The sequence below is a fragment of the Rhincodon typus genome, chromosome 3, assembly GCF_021869965.1.
Source record: "Rhincodon typus isolate 14 chromosome 3, sRhiTyp1.1, whole genome shotgun sequence".
Lineage (NCBI taxonomy): Eukaryota > Metazoa > Chordata > Chondrichthyes > Orectolobiformes > Rhincodontidae > Rhincodon > Rhincodon typus.
Genome location: NC_063334.1, coordinates 14300156 through 14321321, shown reverse-complemented (window position 1 = coordinate 14321321; position 21166 = coordinate 14300156). Strand labels below are relative to the sequence as shown.

General features: G+C 41.5%; 2 protein-coding genes across 3 annotated transcripts in view; one reads left to right on the top strand and one right to left on the bottom strand.

The window, feature by feature from the left end:
* The window catches only part of plaa (phospholipase A2-activating protein), a 40371-nt gene extending 30837 nt beyond the window's left edge, over window positions 1-9534 (bottom strand). Inside the window, exon 1 of one of the 2 annotated variants that reach the window (XM_048592719.1) lies at window positions 9309-9534. In XM_048592719.1, coding sequence (XP_048448676.1) covers window positions 9309-9534 — 226 coding nt within the window. The remainder of the gene's footprint in view (window positions 1-9308) is intronic. The other variant, XM_020510181.2, reaches the window with a different exon arrangement.
* Window positions 9535-9694: 160 nt separating this feature from the next.
* The window catches only part of LOC109910925 (spermatogenesis-associated protein 6-like), a 66468-nt gene continuing 54996 nt past the window's right edge, over window positions 9695-21166 (top strand). The window contains exons 1-3 of the mRNA XM_048619942.1: window positions 9695-9961; window positions 14934-14998; window positions 17831-17968. Coding sequence (XP_048475899.1) covers window positions 14951-14998; window positions 17831-17968 — 186 coding nt within the window. The 5' untranslated portion in view covers window positions 9695-9961; window positions 14934-14950. The remainder of the gene's footprint in view (window positions 9962-14933; window positions 14999-17830; window positions 17969-21166) is intronic.

Below are 21166 nucleotides of genomic sequence, written 5' to 3'. Positions count from 1 at the left end.
TCTCACAATCTACATTATCCTAAAATGTAGTAAATTTGTCCTTTCCATAGTTTCCATTAATGAGTGGTAGCAATTTGACTTATACATTTCCAAGATCAAGCCTTTTATTTCATATTAATCATCATAACATGAGCTTAAATTTATATTAATTTACATTATAGTGGGGAATTAAGCATTTTTTTTTAAAATTATATTTAATGTAAGAAGAGAGTGTATATAGGAAAAAACTTATTCCAATTGTAGAAGGATTGAGAACAAGAGGGCAAAAGAACCAATGGAGACACAAGAAACATTTTCGTGCCACGATTGGCTACTTGGAGACTGTGGTGAAGACAGGTTGAAATACGGCATGCAACAGGAAATTTGATTATTATCCGAATAGGAGTTGTGTGCACGGCTGTGGGAAGGTTGCTGAGAACCGCTAGGTAAATTGCTCCTTCAGAGAACTGGCCAGTCATGACAGGCTGAATGGCCTTGTCCTGTTCTGTAACAATTTTGATTCTGCGTGCTGTTGTAACTGTCAACATCTTAACTTTCCCATACACATAGCTTCAGCATTTATTGTTCACTTCAATTATAGACTTACAAGCTAATGTGTACGAAATTTCTTTTTTGCATACCCAATCTACACAACAGTCCTTTAATTTATCACATTCAAAGACAATTGAAGATTGCCATTTTATCTGCACAAAGTTGCTTCCACAATCTTCTGTCCAGGACAGCACACAACAATTAACTAAGGTATATTAGATGCCTTTAAGACTATGTCAAATTTTAATACCACCCATCAATAGTCAGTTAAGGACACTAACAATTAGCATGCTCACTTTTTGCATCCATCCATTCTTGCATCAATAACAACATATATCTATACAACACCTTTCATGTTACAGAGTGTAATATAGCACTTAACTGGGGTAATCATAGTATGAAAGGTTTACCAGAAGCAGAATTTTTAAAATGCATCCAGGACAGCTTTTTAGGCCAGTATGTCGAACACCATGAAAGAAAGGGAACAGATCCTGGACTTTATTTTAGGAAGTAAAGCTGAACAAGTATGAATCAGTGGGGGAGCAATTTGCAGTCAGCAATCGTAAGTCCATTAGATTCAAAATGTTAAGGAAAAGCACCTGAAAGCTCTCAAATATGGAAAGGTTGATTTTAATAAGGTCAGATATGATTTGGTCACACTGGATTGGGAGCAGATAGATTTATGTAAAAGTGTCTCAGAACAGTGGGATGCATTCAAGAAGGAAACATGGAGAAAGTACAGCGCTAATAAAGAAAAAAGTGTTGGACCATTCTATCCAGTCTTCACAGGATTTAAAGATATACAGCATTGGATTAGGAGAAAATGGCAGGCACCAAGGGCTCAAAACAGCAGAAGCCATACCAGAATACAGAATGTGGAAGAGGGAACTTAAAATTAGGAGACAGGAGAGCAAAAGGGACAAGAAAGGACACTTGCAAGTAAAACAAAAGGAAAACCCTCAGTAAAATGATAATGAGGGAAAGAGAAGTGCCCATTAATGACCACAGCAGTAATATGTGCGTGCAGCCAGAGGACATAGGTAGGGCTTTAAAAGAAAAGTTGGGTTGGTGTTAACTAGTGAGAGAGACAATATGGGTACAGAAATCAAGGAAAAGGTCTATGATACAATTAAAGAAATTAGCATATTCAGAGGTTCCGAGTAGTCTGGCACACTTAAAAGTAAATAAATCTCTAGGGTTGAATGAAAAGTACAAAACCAGCTGTTGCTGGAAGCTAAGTAGGTCTGGCAGCATTTGTGAAGAAAAAAAATCAGAGTTAACTTTTTGGGTCCAGTGACCCTTCCTCCATACTGGGGAAGGGTCACCGACTCCAAAAAGTGAACTCTGATTTTTTTCTTCATAGATGCTGCCAGACCTACTGAGCTTCCAGCAACAGCTGGTTTTGTTCCAGATTTATAGCATCTGCAGTTCTCAGTTTGAATGAAATCTATCCCAGTTGAGTGAAACAAGGGAGGAAATAACAGGGGCACTTGCAGAAATTTTCAATTCCTCTCTGGCCACAGGAGAAGAGCTGAAAGACTGGAGTACAGCCAATGTGGTACTAGTGTTCAACCAGGAAGCTACAGGCCAATCAATCTAACTTCGGTAGTGGGGAAACTTTTAGAAGCAATTCTGAAGGACAGAATTAGTCTGTTTGGAGAGGCAGGGATCAATCAAGAACAGTCAGCATGGTTTCATTCAGAGCAGATCACATCTGACCAACTTAACTGAATTTTTTGAAGAGGGAGCCAGTTGCATAGAAGAGGGCAATGCTTTGATGTAATCTACTTGGACTTCAGCATGGCTTTTGATATAGCCCCACATGAGACACTGATAGTGAAGGTAAGAGTCCATGGGATCTAAGGAAATTTGCCAAATTGGATCCATAAAATTGACCAAGGGGCAGGCAGGTACCAGGGGCTCAAAACAGCAGAAGCCATACAGGAATGCAGAATGTGAAAGAGAGAATTTAAAATTAGGAGATAGGAGAGCAAAGGGGACAAGAAAGGACACTTGCAAGTAAAACAAAGGAAAACCCTGAGTAAAATGAGAATGAGAGAAAGAGTTGTGCCCATTAAGAAGGTGACATTTGGAGGGCGCTTTTTTCCGACTGGGAGTCAGTGTTAGAGCCCTTGCTGTACATGGTTCAGATTTAATACGAAGATTGAGCAGTAAATTCAAAGATGATACAAAAATTGATGGGATAGTAAATAGTGAGGATAGCCTTAGATTAAAGGGGGATATGGATAAACTGATCACTGGCAAATGGAATTCAGTTCGGATGTGAAATGATACACTTAAGCAGAACAAACGAGGCAAGGGGACAAATAATGAACAATAGGACATTGGTGTGTCTGTCCACACTCCCTAAGGTATCAGGGCAGGTGGATAAAGTGTGTAAGATAACATATGGTATATTATTAGTCAAGGCATTGAATTTAAGAGCAGGGAGACTATGCTGGAACTTTATAAAACTTTGGTTAGACCACAGCTAGAGTACTGTACGGAGTGCTGGAATTTACATTACAGGAAATATAGCATTGAAGCAAATGCAGATGAGAATCACCAGAATGCCTGGAATGGAGAATTTCAGTTATTAATTGGACAGACTGGGGTTGTTTTCCTTGGAGCAGAGGAGTTTGACAGGGGACATATTGAGGTGTATAAAGTTATGAGAGGCATCAGTAAAACAGACAGGAAGAGACTTTTTCCTTAATGGAGGGATCAATGACCAAAGGGCATAGATTTAAGGTAAGGGACAAAAGGCTTAAGAGGAGATACGAGGGAAAATCCTTTGCATCCAGAGGGCAATGGGAATCTAAAACTCACTGCATGTGACGGGGTAGAGGCAGAAACCCTTATACCATTTAAAAAGCATTTAGTTGTGCACTTGTGAAGCTGAGGCATGCAAGGCTATGTGACAAGTGCTAGATAATCAGATTAGAACAGTTAGGTGGTTGATTTTGACCAGAGCAGATGAGATGAGCGAAAGGGCCTTTTTCTGTACTGTAGACTTCTATGACTTCATAGAGCAAACCATGGTGGCATGTAAGGAGATATTAGATCAAGTGACCAAAACTTGTTCAAAGATATAGCTTTTAAGGAGTATCTCAAAGGACAATTTCAAGTAAAGAGGCTGAGAGTCGTACGGAGAGTTCTCCACATCTTGAGGCCAGGACACCATAAGGCAGTGACCACAAATGTTGGAGGAATTCAAATCAGTTGATACTCAAAGGCCAAAATTAGATGAGCATGGTATTTCAGAAAGATGGAAGATTTAAAAAGATGGCAGAGATAGGGAAGGGTGACACAAAGTGATTTGAAATCAAAGCTGAGAATGCTAAAATTAAGATGCTATTTGACCAGTAGCAATATAGATGAGTGGATGACTGGGGATTGGGACTTACTGCAAATTAATACACAGACAGCAAAGTTTTGGGTGACCTCAAGTTTGCAAATGGTACTATGTGGAAGATTAGCTAGGATTGTATGGGAATAGTCAAGTCTAGAGGAAATGAAAACATGAAGGTTTCAGCAGCAGATGAGCTGTGGATCGCAGGAGTTAGGTGATGCTATGCCGGTGGAAATAGTCTTGGTAATGGCACACAAGTTAAAAAGCTCATCTCAGAATGAAATGTGACAGGGTTGCAAAGAAAGGGCGGCACAGTAGCTCAGTAATTAGCACTGCCGCCTCACAGCACCAGGGACCCAGGTTTGATTCCAGCCTCAGGTGACTGTGTGGAGCTTGCACATTCTCCCTGTGTCTGTGTGGGTTTCCTCCCACAGTCTAAAGATGTACAGGTTAGGTGGATTGGCCATGCTAAATTGCCCATAGAGTCCAGAGACGTGTAGGTTAGGTGGATTAGCAAGGGAAATGCAGTGTTACAGGGATAGGGTCACGTGAGCAGTGGGGTGCTCTTTGGAGGGTCGGTGTGGCTAAATGGACTACTTCCACACTTTAGGGATTCTATGATTCTACAAAATGGATCAATCTCAGACTGCTGACAGGTAGGGAGAAGTGGTTGGTGGTCAGGATTAGGATTTGGAGTAGGAATTGAAAACAACAGCTTCAGTCTTCTCAATACTTAAAAATCAAGAGCTCTCACGGTCAGGTAAGATAATACAAATTTTCTTCCATGGTCAATAAACATTCAAGAAACACACAGTTCTCTAGAATTTTGTTCACTGTGCATGTACCAAACCCTTACTGCAACTCCAACAATTTTGAGCTTCTGGAAACAAAACCAGAAATTGCTGGAAAAGCTCAGCAGGTCTAGTAGCATCTATAGAGAAAAAGCAGAGTTAACATTTCGGATCCAGTGATCCTTCAGAATTTCTGGAGGCAGGTTTACTGTAGCCGAAGTACAGACACATCTGGAGGAAGGGTTGTTGAAACTAATGTGTGTAACTAAATTTTAAAATCCATTCTACTCCAATCATACAATTACAACTTTAGTGAGCTGTAAAAACAGACCTCACTCAATGTGTGACATAAGGCAGAAGTCCAATATAATGCAAACGTTATTTGCAGTCCCAACATCCTCTACTTCAAATTCTTAATGGAGCAGAGAAAAACATTTGGATAGAAGGCTACCAGGCATTTGTACTGAGCCAATAACAGAGCTTTCCACTTAAACTGGCAAAGCAGAAGAGGAAAGTAAGTTGAAGGGATTGGCAAACAAAAAAGATATCTATACTGTTCAATAAAACACGGACAACATTTTCAGAGACATCTCATGTAGCGTGGAAGAGGCAAACAAGGAAAGGATGAGGTAGTCAGGAACACATCCTGACAGGACAGACAGCCATAGTCCTTTCAAATTGCGACAGGAAAAGTGATTTAACGTCATCGAGTGAGTCAACAGGATGGATGGATCAAAGAGGTACATAGGGGTATAATGCATTCCACTGCATTTATCCTGACATACCAATATGCAATATCAACATTTCAACTGTCTATCAGATTGAATGTTAAATGCAGCAAATCTGTGATGAAAGTGATTGTCTGAAAACATCAATCTTTCCTCTTCTCTATTTTAACAGTATTTCATTTCTCAATGGCTGTATTCAGAATATGTATATAGGATTCAAAAGCAACAATAATGAAAGAGATAAGTTAAATGAAATATATTTACTGCAATCTCATCAATGTTAAAGGTTTCACAAATTTCACAAGACTGCAGTGTTAAACTATGCAAAATGTCAAGAATAGAATATCAATATTTTTCATTCATGGAGGAGGAGAGCTGGCTGATTGCTTTATTTCCCATCCCTAATTGCACTCAGAAGCTGGTTGAGATGATTTCTTGTACCACTGCAATGCATTTGCTGTGAGGTACACAACCATAGTGTTGTTAGAGGACAAGATTCAGAATTTTGAGCCAATGACAGTGAATGAATGGCAAAAAATGTCTAAATCACACAGGTGAGCAGCTTGAGGGGGAACATACAGGTGATGATGTTCCCATGCATCTGCACTTGACACTCTAGATTACAGCTGTCAATGGTTTGGAAGGTGCTGTCTGAACAGCCTTGGTGAATTTCTTCTTCTTCAGCCTTGCATTTTCATAAGCTAAAAGTTAATCTTTTGACCTTTTCTTTAAAAAAAGAAAAAATCACCAAGCTTGAATTGCACCTGGTCAATGTGCTTTTCTTCATCTACATTCTTAAGGAATGGATCACAGAATAACCATTAGCTATAGGAATTCAAACAAATGTTCTTCCACAAGAAGATGCTCAATCCAATCTGGCTCAGCCAATATCAACTTTAATCACAAACTTGGGATCAAACTGGACTTCCTCTGAGCTGTGGAGCTCAGTCTTGAACCAACAGCATAAATTATCAGTTTACCCAATGAATCATTTTGAATGCGAGAGAAGCGAGCATGTTCAAATATATTAATTGCCCAAGGACACTTTCTGTTACGTTTTTGTTCAAGCTTCAGATTTAAGATCAAAACTAAAACTAAACTGAAGACCTCAAAAAAAAGTTGATTATTTATCTAAATGTTGATCCTCGGCAGCATTATCTGAAGATGACTGTCAGTTATCACTTTTGTGCTTACAGTGAACTCTGCCATGTTGCAACTCCTTATGATCCCTCAAAAATCTCTAAATTTGTGTGCTTGACATCCGATACAAGGTGAGCAAGAATTACCTCAAAGTAAATACCAAGAAAATTGGAGCCATTACTTTGAAAACAAGCTAAAAACTTATTTTCACTCCATTGACCCCATCCCTCTCCCTTGTAAACATTTGAGACTCAAAGTTTTGCATCTTGGCGCCATATCTGAAGCCAAGATGAGCTTCTGAACACATCCTTACCATTACAAAGACTACTATTCCAACCTGCAAAGCACTGCATGATGCTTCCCCTACTCCCAACCATGCCTTCTCATCTGCTACGGAAGATCTCATCCAAGCATGTGTTACCTTTACAGTTGACTATTCAAATACATTTCTGGCTGGTCTCCAGCTTTCTACTCTCTGTAAATTTGAGATCATGCAAATTTCTACTGCCCATATCCTAATGTGCACGAAATCTCATTCACCTATGCTCACTGATTTACAATGGCTCCCAGATCAGAATCACCTCAATTTTAAAATTCTTGGCTGTATTTGCAATCTAAGTCAATAAGTAGTACTTATCCAAGTTTTCTAGCGATACAAAATTAGGTAGAATGTATGCTGCAAAGGGTAATAGACAGGGTAAGCGAACAGGTATGAACATAGCAAAATGTAATAGGATGAGAAGTGAGAAAGTTAGAAACTAGGTGATATTGGTTTTCAGATTAACTCGAATGTCCTTGTCCACAAAGCATAACATTAAAATCCACACACAGCACAGTAAGCACTATGAAAACAAATGGTGTAGCACCTTTTATAACAGTGATCGGAGTAGAAAAACTATGAAGTTTCACTGCAATTGTATCGCACCTTCATAAGCGCCGGAGTACAGTTTTGGTCTTGTTTCCTAAACTGGTTTCGGAGATGATAAGATCATCCAAAGAGTCTACTCAATCAATATTAGATAGACTTTAGAAGAATGAGAGCTGATCTCATGGAGACATATAAAATTCTTAAGGGGCCAACCAGATAAATGCTGGTAGGATATCTGCATTGATTGAAGAGTCCAGAAGTCAGGTTCATGGTCTCAAAAAAAAAGTTTAATCGTTTAGAAGTGAAACAAATAGGTCCATTTAGATGAATATACTCAGAACAAAGATCAATAGATTTTTGGATACAAAAGGAATTACGGAACATCGAGTTATTGCAGGAAGGTAAAGTCAAGGCAGATCAAGCATTAGACACCCTCAATTATGATCTTATTGAATGAAGGAGCTGACACAAAAAGGCCCACAGCCGACTCCTGCTATTTTATATTGTATTCATACAGGGTTTCAAATCTCTTGTGTAATTCTCTATCTTCACTACCTTCACTATCTCTCCTGCAATTCTGATTTAGTGCACTCCAGTTTTCAAATTCACTCCACCACTAATCGATATGCTTTGCAATGCCAAGGACCATGATCTAAAATTCTCTCTTTTCAGACACTTAACACTTGCAGCCCTGATAAAACTTTTGAACACCTGCCCTAATATCCCCTTATTTGGTTCAGTGTCCAATTTTGAGAACACATCCACGAAGAACCTTGAGATATAGCAAGTAAAGATAAAGGCTCTAATATGTTAAAAGTTTGCTGCAAAAAAGAAAAAGGAAATAAATCTGTACACAATAGACAAGAACACAGAATACATAAGAGCTAGGAGCAGAAATAGGAAATTCAGCACTTCGAGCCTGTTCCTCCATTTGATGCGATCATAACTGATATCATTTTAAACTCTACTCCACTTTCCTGCCTGCCCTCCACAATCCTTCAACTCGTTAAGACTTTTTTTTAAAAATTAGTATCTCCTCTTTAAGTTTACTCAAAATAGGTTACACATTTGGGACTGAAAAGAGGAATGAATTCTATTCCTTCAAAAGGACAGTGAATCTTTGGAATTTTATACACTGGAGAGCTTGGATACTTGATGACTATGTCCAGGACAAATATCAATACATTTTTGAATACAGAAGAGAATCAAGGAGTGGGGGACTAGTGTAGAAGAATCTATGACACTCTAGGGTAGCGAATTCCACACATTCACAACACCTTTGAGATGTATTTTCTTCTCATCCATGTTTTTAAAACTCCTGCCTCTGATCCAAAAACTATAACCCCTCATTCCAGAGCAGACCATTGAAGAATTTCTTCTCACAGAGGGTCGAGTGTCTTTGCCACAGAGATCTGTGGGGGCAAGCATCCTTGTGTATATTTAACGCTGAGATAGATAGATCTTAACCAGTAAGCAAACTCAAGGGTTATGGGTTAAAAGGCAGGAAAGTGAACATGAGGAATTTTGGAACAGCCATAATCTTATTGAATGGCAGAGCAGGAGGCTAAACAGAGGACTTCTGTTCCTGTTTCTTATGATCTTATGGCCTTACGTTGGCTCCGAAATACTAAACTAAAAGCGCTTCATAAATCAGGCTTGATTTCTACCAACGACAAGCCCTACACTCAATCCCAACTCAGCCACAAATCCAAATGCGCCCACCCCCTCCTCCAAAATCAGCCCCACACTCAATCCCAGCTCGCCCCGATCCGAGGCCCTGGCCCCCCAACCCCCCCCCCCGTCTCCAAACGGAAAACTGTCAACTCATCAGTGAGTGCTGCTCCCTGCGGCGGGGCCTAGCAGCCGCCGGGTAACATTCACGCTTTATTCTCGATTACCTGTTGGGCACCCAGACCCGGGCCGTGCGGTCCCTGGACACGGACACGAAGGCTCCGACGGGGAACAGGGTGGTGGCCAACCCCCTGACGTCCATCTGGTGCCCGGCGAGGGAGCAGCTGAGCCTGTAGGCGGACGACGCCATGTCGGCCTGGCAGTGTCCGCCGGTAACAGGGCGGCCTCCTGGGAACCACCGCCCCCTTCCTGTCCAACCGTCAGGAAAAACATTTTTTTTTTAACAAAAACACCTCAAACCTCCCCAGACAAACACAGGGAGGCGGACACAGATACACATTTTAACTTTAAGTTGTAAAAAAAATACGTTAACAATTATCGACGGGTCAGAGGTCGTCGCCACGGTAACCGTCATCAATGACTGACGATTAGCTTAAGACGGTGGGTGGGGGAGTGTGTGCTCAAAAGGGGCTCATTTCATTCCGCCTTTTTTGTTTCGGGAAAAGATATTTTCGTCGTTTGTTTTCGGTGTCAAACCGGGAAGGTTGTTGGTGAGGAGGAGGGAAAACAAAAGGGGAAGCTAAAGGAGAGGTTGTGGTGTGGTGTGGTGTGGGCGGTAGGAGGCCACACCGACATCTAGAGGCTCGGAGGACCCACTAGGAGCCAGCGTCCCGGCCCCCACAGTCCTGACTGAGCCCAGGTAAAAACTCAGAAGACATTGGAACACGAGTAATTCAGCCCCACTAGCCTGCTTCCCCACCCTCACCCCGCCTCAATTCAGTAGGATCGTGGCTGATTCAACATTCCTCACACCCACTTTCCTAAATCGAAAACTCCTCATGCCCACTTCCCTGTCCTTATCCCCACTTTCCTAAATCGAAAACTTCTCGTGCCCACTCTCCTAAATCGAAAACTCCTCAAGCCCACTTCCCTGTCCTTATCCCCACATTCCTAAATCGAAAACTTCTCGTGCCCACTCTCCTAAATCGAAAACTCCTCATGCCCACTTTCCTGTCCTTATCCCCACTTTCCTAAATCGAAAACTCCTCATGCCCACTTTCCTGTCCTTATCCCCACATTCCTAAATCGAAAACTCCTCGTGCCCACTTTCCTGTCCTTATCCCCACATTCCTAGATCAAAAACTCCTCATGCCCACTTTCCTGTCCTTATCCCCACATTCCTAAATCGAAAACTCCTCATGCCCACATTCCTAAATCGAAAACTCCTCATGCCCACTTTCCTGTCCTTATCCCCACATTCCTAGATCGAAAACTCCTCGTGCCCACTTTCCTGTCGTTATCCCCACATTCCTAGATCGAAAACTCCTCGTGCCCACTTTCCTGTCCTTATCCCCACATTCCTAAATTGAAAACTCCTCATGCCCACTTTGCTGGCTTTTTCTTCTTAACCCTTTATCCAACACTCTTCACATCCAGTTTAATACCTTTTCTTTCCCCTTAATCCTAGATCCAAAACTCCAGTCCACTTTCGTGCCTTAGAACGAACAAAGAACAAGTTCTGAGGAAGGGTCACCGGACCCGAAACATTAACTGATTTTGTTTTCTTCACAGATGTTGCCAGACCTGCTGAGCTTTTCTTGCAACTTCTGTTTTTGGTCCTGATTTACAGCATCTGCAGTTCTTTAGGTTTTTAGAACAAAGAACAAGACAGAGCAGGAACAAGCCCTTCGGCCATCCAAGCCTACAGCAACACAATTTGCCCTTCCATTCTGAAACTATCTTCACTTATAGGATCCGTATCCCTCGATTTCCTTCCTATTCATGTACTCATCCAAATGCTTCTTAAATGCTGCTATTATGTCTCCTTTGACCAGCTCGTCTGGCAACGTGTTACAGGCACTCACCACCTTTGTGTGAAAAAACTTACCCCTTTGCACCTTGAACCTGTGTCCCCTAGTAATTGACCCCTCCACCCTGGGAAAAAATCATATTTTTCACTCTATCCATGCTATTCGCAATCTTATAAATTTGTTATTAGGTCACCCCTCAACCTCCTGTGTTCCAATGAAAACAAACCCAGTCTTGCTTCATAGCTAAAATTCCCCATACCAGGCAACATCCTGGTAAACCTTTTCTGTACCCCTTCCAAAGCATCCACATCCTTCTGGTAGTGTGCTGACCAGAACTGTATAAAATGTTTCAAGTGTAGTCTATTTAAAGTTCTATTAAGCTGCAGCATAACTTGTCTATCATTACACTCAGTGCCCCTTCCAATGAAGGCAAGCATGCCATAAACTTTTTTTTTAATGCTTTGTCTACCTGCGCTGCCACCTTCAGTGATCCGTGGACCTACGCACTCAGATCCCTCTGCATATCAATTCTCCTAAGGGTTCTGCCATTCAGTGTATAATTTCCACCTGTACTTGACCTTCCAAAATGCATCACCTCACATGTGTCTGTTTTTCTGTCCATGCCTCTAATTGATTTATATCCTGCTATATCCTCTGACAATCTTCCTCACTATCCCCAACTCCACCGATCTTTGTATTGTCTGCAAACTTATTAATTAGACCAACTACGTTTTCCTCCAAATAATTTATGTAGACCATGAACAGCAGAGGTCCCAGCACTGATCCCTGTAGAACACCACCACTCACAACCCTCCATTCCGACAAGGATCCTTCCACTGCTACCCTTTGTCTCTTATGACTAAGCTGGTTCTGTATCCATCTTGCCAGCTCACCCCTACACCATGTGACTTCACCTTTTGTACCAGTCTGCCATGAGGGACCTTATCAAAGGCTTTACTGAAGTCCATGTAGACAACATTAACCGCTTTTCCCTCATCAATCATCTTCATCACCGCCTCAAAAAACTCAATAAAGCTCGTGAGGCATGACCTCCCCCCCAAATGATGTCTATCGCTAATAAGTCCATTTGCTTCTAAATGCATATAAATCTTGAACCTGAGACTTTTTCCAATAATTTCCCTACCAGTGACGTGAGACTCCCAGGTCTGTAATTTCCAGGATTATCCTTGCTACCCTTCTTATACAATGGGACAACATTGGCTATTCTCCAGTCCTCTAAGACCTCAACTGTGGCCAAAGAGAATACAAACATGTCTGTCAATGCTCCAGCAATTCGTTCTCTTGCCTCCCCCTCAATATTCTGGGATAGATCCCAGTAGGATGTGGGGACTTATCTATCTTAATACTTTATAAGACAATGATACCTCTTCCGTATTAATAGCAAATTGGTTTAGAAACTCCCCACTCCCTTCCCTGACATCATCCTCTACCAATTCCTTCTCTTTGGTGAATACTGACGCAAAGTATTTGTTTAGGACGTCACCTACCTCTTCTGGCTCCACATGTAGATTCCTTCCTTTGTCCTTGAGTGGGCCAACCCTTGCTTTGGCTCCCATATGTATAAAAAGCCTTGGGATTCTTCTTAATCCTGTTTGCTCACAACCTTTCATGGCAGCTTTTAGCCCTTCTAAATCCTTGTTTAAGTTCTTTCCTATTTTCCTTATAAACTTCAAGGGGCTTCATCAGTTCACATCCTCCTAAACCTTATGTATGCTTTCTTTTTCTTTCTGACCAAGGTCATAACATCCCTTAATTCTTTATCCAACATTCCTCACATCCATTTTCTGCCTTTTTTCCCCTAACCCTTAATTTGACATACTCTTCACACCCACTTTTCTGCCCTTTCCCTGTAATCCTCACTCCAACAATCCTCTCATCCACTTTCCTGCCACTTTGTAACCGTTGATCCAACACTTCTCAAGGCAACTTTTCTGCCCTTTTCCCTTTAACTTTGGATCTGACACTCTTCACACACACTTTCTTGCCTTTTCACCACGACCTTTGATACGACACATAATGTCCTATTTTCTGACCTTTGCCCCATAAACTTCAAATTCCCCTACTGATCAAGAATCTATCTCAGCCTTAAATATACACAAGGATTGGAGCTCATTGGAAAAGTAACATAATGAGGGCTGTTGTGGCACAGTGGCAGTCCCTACCTCTGAGCCTGGAGGCCCAGTTCAAGTCCCATCTAATCCAGAGGTGTGAACTGGCATCTCTCAGGTTGATTAGAAAATATCTGAAGGAGTAACATTCATTGTGGATAAAGGAGAGCCTTTAGGTAGACTATACATGCATTTCCAGAAAGCATTTGTTAAGGTATCACATGAAAGGTCATTGTGGAAAATAAAGTCTCATGTTTAGGGGATTGCATATTAACATGGATAGTAGATTGGCTGGCTAGCAGAAAACAGTATGGGTTTTTGCAGAATGTGACAAGTGGGGTCCAGCAGGAGGCTGTGCTGGTGCATGAACTTTTTACATGAACTAGAGGGTATAGGTTTAAGGTGACAGGGGAAAAAAATTAAAAAGGAGGAACTGAAGGGTAACTTTTTCACACAGAGGGTGTGCGTGTATGGAACAAGCTACCAGAGAAAGTGGTGGAGATGGGTACAACTCCAAGATTTAAAAGGCACCCGGATGGGTATATGAATAGGAAGGGTTTAGAGGGATTATGGATTAAATGCTATCAAATGGGACTGGGTCAGATTGGGATGTCTGGTCAACGTGAACGAGTTGAACCAAAGGGTCTGTTTCCATGATGTATGACTATGAACCTGCCCTCCCCACAGATCTCTGTGGCAGGAGTTCCAAAGACTCTCAATCCTCAGTTTTAAATTCGCGCCCCTTTATTCTGAGATTGTGCCCACTAGTCCTAGGTTTTCCCATGAGGGGAAACTTCCGCTCTGCATTTACCCTGTCAAACCTTAAGAATCTTATATATTTCAATGAGATCACCTCGCATTCTTTTAAATTCAAACAGCAGCAGATCCAGTCTGGCAGCGTGGTAACACCACTGGCCAATAGAGCTACTCTCTTATCAAAGAGAGACACAACAGGTAGTGGTTTAACCTGAGGGTCACCACTCAGGTGAGGGGAGAGGTTGAGAAGGAGACCACACCTTCATGGTAAAGTCAACCTGTGTGAAAATTGAACCTACGCTGCTGGCATCATTCTGCATTGCTAATTGAGTTAACTGACCTACTGGTCTAGAGGTTAATGCTCCTGGGGACATGGGCTCAACTCCAACCACGGCCAATGGTGAAACTTGAACGGGGCTCTTGTAGTTCAATTGTGGTGCCTACCTCTGAGCCTGGAGATCTGATTTCATACCTCAGGTGTTTAATAACATCTCTGTAACAAAATACCTAGACCAAGACCAATCAGAGACATTTATTCATGATGTTCTGTTCCAATTCTTTTTTTCTTTAAGAAACAAAAAACCTAATGGCTGAACTACACATTATCCCTGTGGATTTTTGCACGATTTATATAATCTGCGACAGTTTTTACAAACGTTCTAATTGGGATTTATAGTGAACTGTTGCTGCTGATTTAATTTGTACCTTTTTAAAAATAAAATGGGAGTAAAAGGCACTAATAATGAGAACCTCTGCCAGATTACACATGCGAGACTATTTTTTGAATTTTCATGGAGTGTTGAAGTTATGTTTCATTTTCTTCGTGTTTAAATTCTTACCAAGCGTTACTTACTCAGTCACCAGGGAAACGCGTCGTTTCCCTAGAGCGGTGGTGAGTGCAACAAGCAGTTGGCAATTAACAACTTAATTTTCATAGTATTATAGCTAATTTGACATTCCTTTTATCCCCTTCCAGACCGGTGTTTCTACAAAATGCCTCAAAAATTTCTCAAGTGCGTTATTCAGCTTGAAATCCACGCGGTAAGATATTCCTGCATATTTAAAAGTCACAGACGCGCCGTAAATGTATGTTTTAGCAGCGAACTTCATATTGTGTTCAATGTTTAATTATTGGCTTGTACTGAAAGAAGTCAGTATTTACGAATTGCATGCAACTGTGGACGCGATCTTTCGAGAAAAAAAAATGCCTAAAACGAGGAAAGACAAAAATTCTGAACAAGGCTCCCTGGACCCAGAATGCTAACTCTGCTTTCAAAGATGCTGCCGGACCTACGGAGTTTCTCCAGTAATTTCAGTTTGATTTTTTTTTTGGAAAAGGAGGAATGCTGTTTTCTCGAGAACCTAACTAGATCGGCACTAGCGCAGGTTTTGTTCTTTTCAAATGTATACTTCTTAACCATAAATGCGCTGTTCATTGCGTTCCTACTTTAAAGCAATATTCCCACTTCTTGTTTGCTTCGAAAACAGAGATTGCTGGCGAAACTCAGCAGGTCTATGGAAAGAAAGCAGAGTTAGCGTTTCGAGTCCGGTGACTCTTCATCAGAACAGATAACAGCAACGAAATGGGGAGGGAGAGCTGACTGCTTAGATGGAGATGGAGCCCAGAGAGAGGGGTGGGAGGGATATGCAAATGAGGGGATTATGAATTCCAGGGCTTTACAGAAAACAAGCTGAATTAGTGACAATAAGAGGTGAGGGTAGCAGTGAATGGGTAGTGGGTGCTGAAAGCAAACCACGTAATGTGATTTTAAAACAAAAACTGCAGGTGCTGGAAATCAGGAACAAAAACAGAAATTGCTGGAAATATTCAGCAGGTCTGGCAGTATCTGTGGAGAGAAATCAGAATTAACGTTTCAGGCTGAGTAATTAGGGTATTGCTGAACAAATGCTGCTTGATAGCACTATTGGTGACCCCTTCCATCACCTTGCTGATAATTGCGAGGTGGCTGATTTGATGGTAATTGGCTTGATTTGACACTTTCTCTCTTCACAGGCAGGACATGCATGGTCAATTTTCTACACTGGTAGATGGAAGTGTTGTAACTATATTGGCAAATCTTGGCATAGCAATTCAGCAGCACAAGACTGCAGGACTATTGCTGGAATGTTGTTGGGGCCCATTACTCTTACGGTTTCCAATGACTTCAGTCATTTGTTTATCACTTGGAGTGAATCAAATTGGCTGAAGGCTAACATCTGTGTGCCTTCAGGGACCTCGGGAGACAGATTATCAAATTATTATTTTTGGCAAGTACTTCAGCCTTGTCTTCTGTGCAGGTGTGCTGGGGTCCCCCAATATTTATGCCGGGAATGTTTGTAGACCCTCTACCAATGAGTTGATTAATTGCCTGCCTGCTAACCATTTATGACTGGATGTGGTAGGATGGCAGAGCTTAGGTATGACCCATTTGTTGTGAGATTGCTTGGTTATTGGCAAACAGCTAGGCAGCATGCTGTACAGTTAACCTTGAGTTGTAGCTTCACCTGGTTGACACCTATCCTGCAGCTCCTGGCATGCTCTCCTGCACTCTTCATTCGACCAAGGTAGAATGAGGATATGCCAGGACATAAGGTTACAATTTATGGTTGAATGCAATTTTCTAACTGCTTAATGTCCACACTGACTGTTGGATGCCAAGGCTTGAGATCCTAGATTTGCTTGAAGTTTGTTCCACTAAGAACAATAGAGGATCAGACCCCAATGTAGCGGGTAGGATACTGTCTTTGCAATGACCCTGCGATGGTCATTGCAACCCTTAGTCTCGTGGACACATCCATCTGCAAAAGACAGATTGAGGATGAGGTCAAGTTGATTTTTCTCTTGTTAGTTTCCTCACCTTCTGATTCGCACCGAGTCTAGCAGCTATGTTCTTTCAGACAGCTAATGGAGCTATTTGGAATATTGTCTGTAAGGCACAATTCCATAACTAAGATTATGTCAGGCTTTTGCTCGACAAGTCTGTGTGAGAACTCTCCCAGTTTTTGCAGAAGCCCCGAGATATAGTAAAGAGGACTTTTACAGGGTCGATCGGGCTCTGTGGCAATATTGGTTACTATTGGTTTCATTGATACTGGGTGGTTTGTACAGTTTCTTTTCTTTTACTAAACTTGATAGCAGTTAGACATACTCAAAGGTTCACTCTGCCATTTCAGAGGGTCTGTTAAGAGTCATTGCTGTGAATCTTGAGTTACATGTAGTCTGAACCATCATGACTGATTTCCTTTCCTAAAGAACATTAGTGGGACTAGCTGAGTTTTTAACAGTTTAGTGATTACCATTAGTCTAGACTTTAACTCCAGATTAATTAATTTAATTCAAATTTCACCATCTGTCTCGGGATTTGAACCAATGCTCCCAGAGCATTAGCCTGCGTTTCTAAGTAGTCCAGTGGCATATGACTCTGTATCATCCCCACCCCCCCCAAAATAATACTCCTGGGAAAGGACAGCCACAGCATGAAGAGCAACATTTTACCCCGATACGCCTGCAATATGACGATACGTGTGGGTCATCAATTGTGATCGATCTTAACACCATTCAATCATGATGGGGCAGCAGTGATGTGATCGACGCTGAGATCCATACACCAGTGAGAGCAGGCTAACAATTGTCTCAGTACCAGGAACCAAAAAATGAAAAAAAATGTTGTTAAACCTTAGGCCATTCTTAGTGAACAAATTGGTGGAAGTGCAATTTTATAAAGTCTCAAGATGTTAAAAATTATACAAAATTTATAAATAGAATTTTAGTACTCATTTTTAGTTCACATATGGACATGTAAAAGACTTTTCTAAAAATTCAACTTTTGGTTACAAATTGAGCTGTTACTGTGCTTTTATTTTCTTCTTAAGGTAACCTGTCCGGGTGTGATGTTGCCAAGGAAAGATGAGCTCTATATCAATATTTATATGCTTGGTCAGTACTGGAAGACAAAATGTTTTATGCCAATATTCCCACTTCTTATTCATGAAAGTCTGCAGTTTGAAAAAGTGAGTACAAGTAAAATTATTTCCGTTGCCAGTTCCCACTCCAGGGGCTTGAGGTCTCAAGAATCAAGGCTGAACCTTCGCTGATTTTCCCATATTACAACAGTGATCATACCTCAAAAATCCTTGACTAAAAAGTGCTTTGATGTCCCAGGGTTGCAATTGATGTTAAATAAATGCAATTTTTTTTCTTATATGTTGAAGTATTTTACCTGCTTGAATTGAACATTTCACTGTATGTTGTATTTGGGTATATTTGTTATAAACCATTTGATTTTGATCGATTTATTGTTTTCACATGTACCAAGATACAGTGAAAAGTATTATTTTACATGCTATACGGGTAGATTGTACCATACAAAGTGCATCAGGGTAGCAGAACACAGTGCAGAGTACAGTGTTACAGCCACAGAGAAGGTGCAGAGAGATAGAGAGATCAGAATTAACATTTGAGAGGTCCACTCAAAAGTCTGATAACAGTGGGCAAGAAGCTGTTACTTGAATCTGTTTGTGCATGTGTTCAAACTTTTATATCTTCTGCCCGACGGAAGAGGGCGGAAGAAAGTATAACTGAGATGGGAGGGGTCTTTGCTTGTGTTGTTGCTTTCCTGAGGCAGTGGGAAATGTAGCTGGAGTCAATGGATAGAAGACCAGTTTGTATGATGGACTTGGGCTGTGTTCACTACTTTGTGGTTTGTTCTGGTCTTGGGAAGAACATATGCTACACCATGCTGTGATGCATCCAAACAGGATGCTTTCTATGGTGCATCTAGAAAAATTGGTAAGAGTCCTTAGGGACTTGCTGAATTTCCTCAGCCTCGTGAGGAAGTAGAGACATTGTTGTGCTTTCTTGAGTGTTGCGTCAACTTGGCTGGACCAGGACAGATTGTTGGTGATCATCACTCCCAGGAACTTGACGCTCAGCGTCTCAGCACCATTGACACAGACAGGGGCGTGCCCTCCTCTCCACTTCCTGAAGTCAATGACCAGCTCCTTTGTTTTGATGACATTGATGGAGATTGTTGTTGTGCCAATAAGCACTCTATCTCCTTCCAGTATTTTGCCTTTTCATTGTTTGAAATCCGACCTAAACAGTGGTGTCGTCAGTAAATCTGTAAATGGAGTTGGGGAGGAATTTGGCAGTCATGAATGTTTAGGGAGTATAGTGGAGGGCTGAGTATGCAGCCTTGTGGGGCACTGGTGTTGAGGATTATGGTGGAGAAGGTATTGTTGCTTACTCTTACTGATTGCAGTCTGTCGATCAGGTAGTCGAGAATCCAGTTACAGAGTGAGGAGCTGAGACCTAGGCCTTGGAGTTTTGAGATGAGTTTGTTTGGAATTATGATGTTGAAGGCAGAACAGTAGTCAAGACGTAGGGACCTGACGTAGGTATGCTTGTTATCCAGTTGCTCCAGGGATGAGTGTAGGACCAGGGAGATGGCATCTGCTGTGGATCTGTTGTGCCAGTCGGCAAACTGCAAAGGATCAAGGCAGTTAGGTAGAGTGGAGTTGATGTGAGCCATGACTAACCACTGGAAGCACTTCATAACTTTTTGGACTTGATGTAGGAGGGTTTTCAGATGATACGAAAATTGGTGAAGTGGTAAATAATGAGGATGATAGCCTTAGATTACAGAATGATCAGCCTAGATCTGACGGGCAGATCAGTGACAAATAGAATTCAATCCTGATAAGTACAAGGTGTTCTCATAGGTAGGACAAACAAGGCAAGGAAATACCTTACAAACGGTAGGACACCTGAGAAGCACCAAGGATCAGAGGAGCCTCCGTTTGCATGTCGTCTGGACCCTAAAGTTAGTGGTAGATAAAGTGCTTAAGGCATATGGGATACTTGCCTTTATGAGCCAAGGCATAGAGTTTAAGATAGAGGGGAGTTATGCGGGACATGGATAAAATGTTGGTTAGGCCACAACTAGAATAATGTGTACAGTTCTGGAGTCTACATTATAGGAGGGATGTGATAGAACTGGAAAGAGTGCAGAGGAGATGTACCAGGATGTTGCTGGACTGGATAGTTTTAGTTATGGAGAGAGATTGGATAGATTGTGGTTGCTTTCCTTGAAGCATAGGAGACTGGGGTGGGGTGGGGGCATAATTTAAGATCTCTAAAATTTGATAGAGAAGGTAGACAGGAGGGAAATTTATCCCTTGCTGGAAGGTGAAGGGATCAATGACCAGGAGCATAGATTTAGGGTAAGGAGCAGGAGAGTTAGAGGGGATGTGACACAATATTTTTTCACTCATAGAGCGGTGAGAATTGAACTCACATTTTAGGGTGGTCCAGGCAGACAGCCTCACATCACTTAAGTGTTTAGATTAAGTATTTACACTTGCCAAGGCACACAAGGCTATGGGCCGAGTGCTGGAAATGGGATTAGAATAGTTAGGTGATAGTTTTTGACTGGATCAGGCTTGATGGGCCAACTGGCCTTTTTCTGTGCTGTAGATCTCTATGACTAGAATGGCTTAGTGTTAAAGTATTGCTGTGCTGTTGAAGGTGCGTTCACTTAATGGCATGTTGATAAAGGTCTTATCTGCCCTATTGAATGTACATTAATTATCCCATGACACTAGTTTAAAAAGAACAGAATTGTCATCCTGGTCAAAACTTTATCCCTCAAGCACCATCTCCAAAAATGTAGTATCTGTTCATTATCATGTCACTTTTCAGTTTCTACGCTCAAGTAGGTTGCTTCATTTCTTGTAGTACAACAGTGATAATATCTCCAAAAATACTTTAACTTCAAAGTGCTTCGATGTCGTGGGGTTGCAAAAGATATTACATAAATGCAATTTTTTTATGTTAAAGTATTTTATCTGCTTGAATTGAACGTTTTACGGTGCACATTTGAAAATTCACATGAAAACACTGCCGTCAGTTTAAACGTTGAATCATGGTAGGTAAGGAAATAGATGTGTGTGGGGAGGTGGGAATCAAAGTGGGGGAAAAACAGCGGGAATAAGAAAGGGAAGAGGAATGGGGAGTTGAAGGTGGCAGTTGAAGGGAGAAGCAGAGCTGGAGGAGACAACAAAAAAGGAAAGGTGATTGGATAAGGGATGAGTGAGGGATAGACAAAGGAAGGGTGGTAAGTGAAGCAGCATCAGGGGAAGGAGCGAACACAGTGAAAAGGTGAAGAAGGAGAAATGAAGAGATCAAAAGAAGGGAAGAGAAGGAAGTTT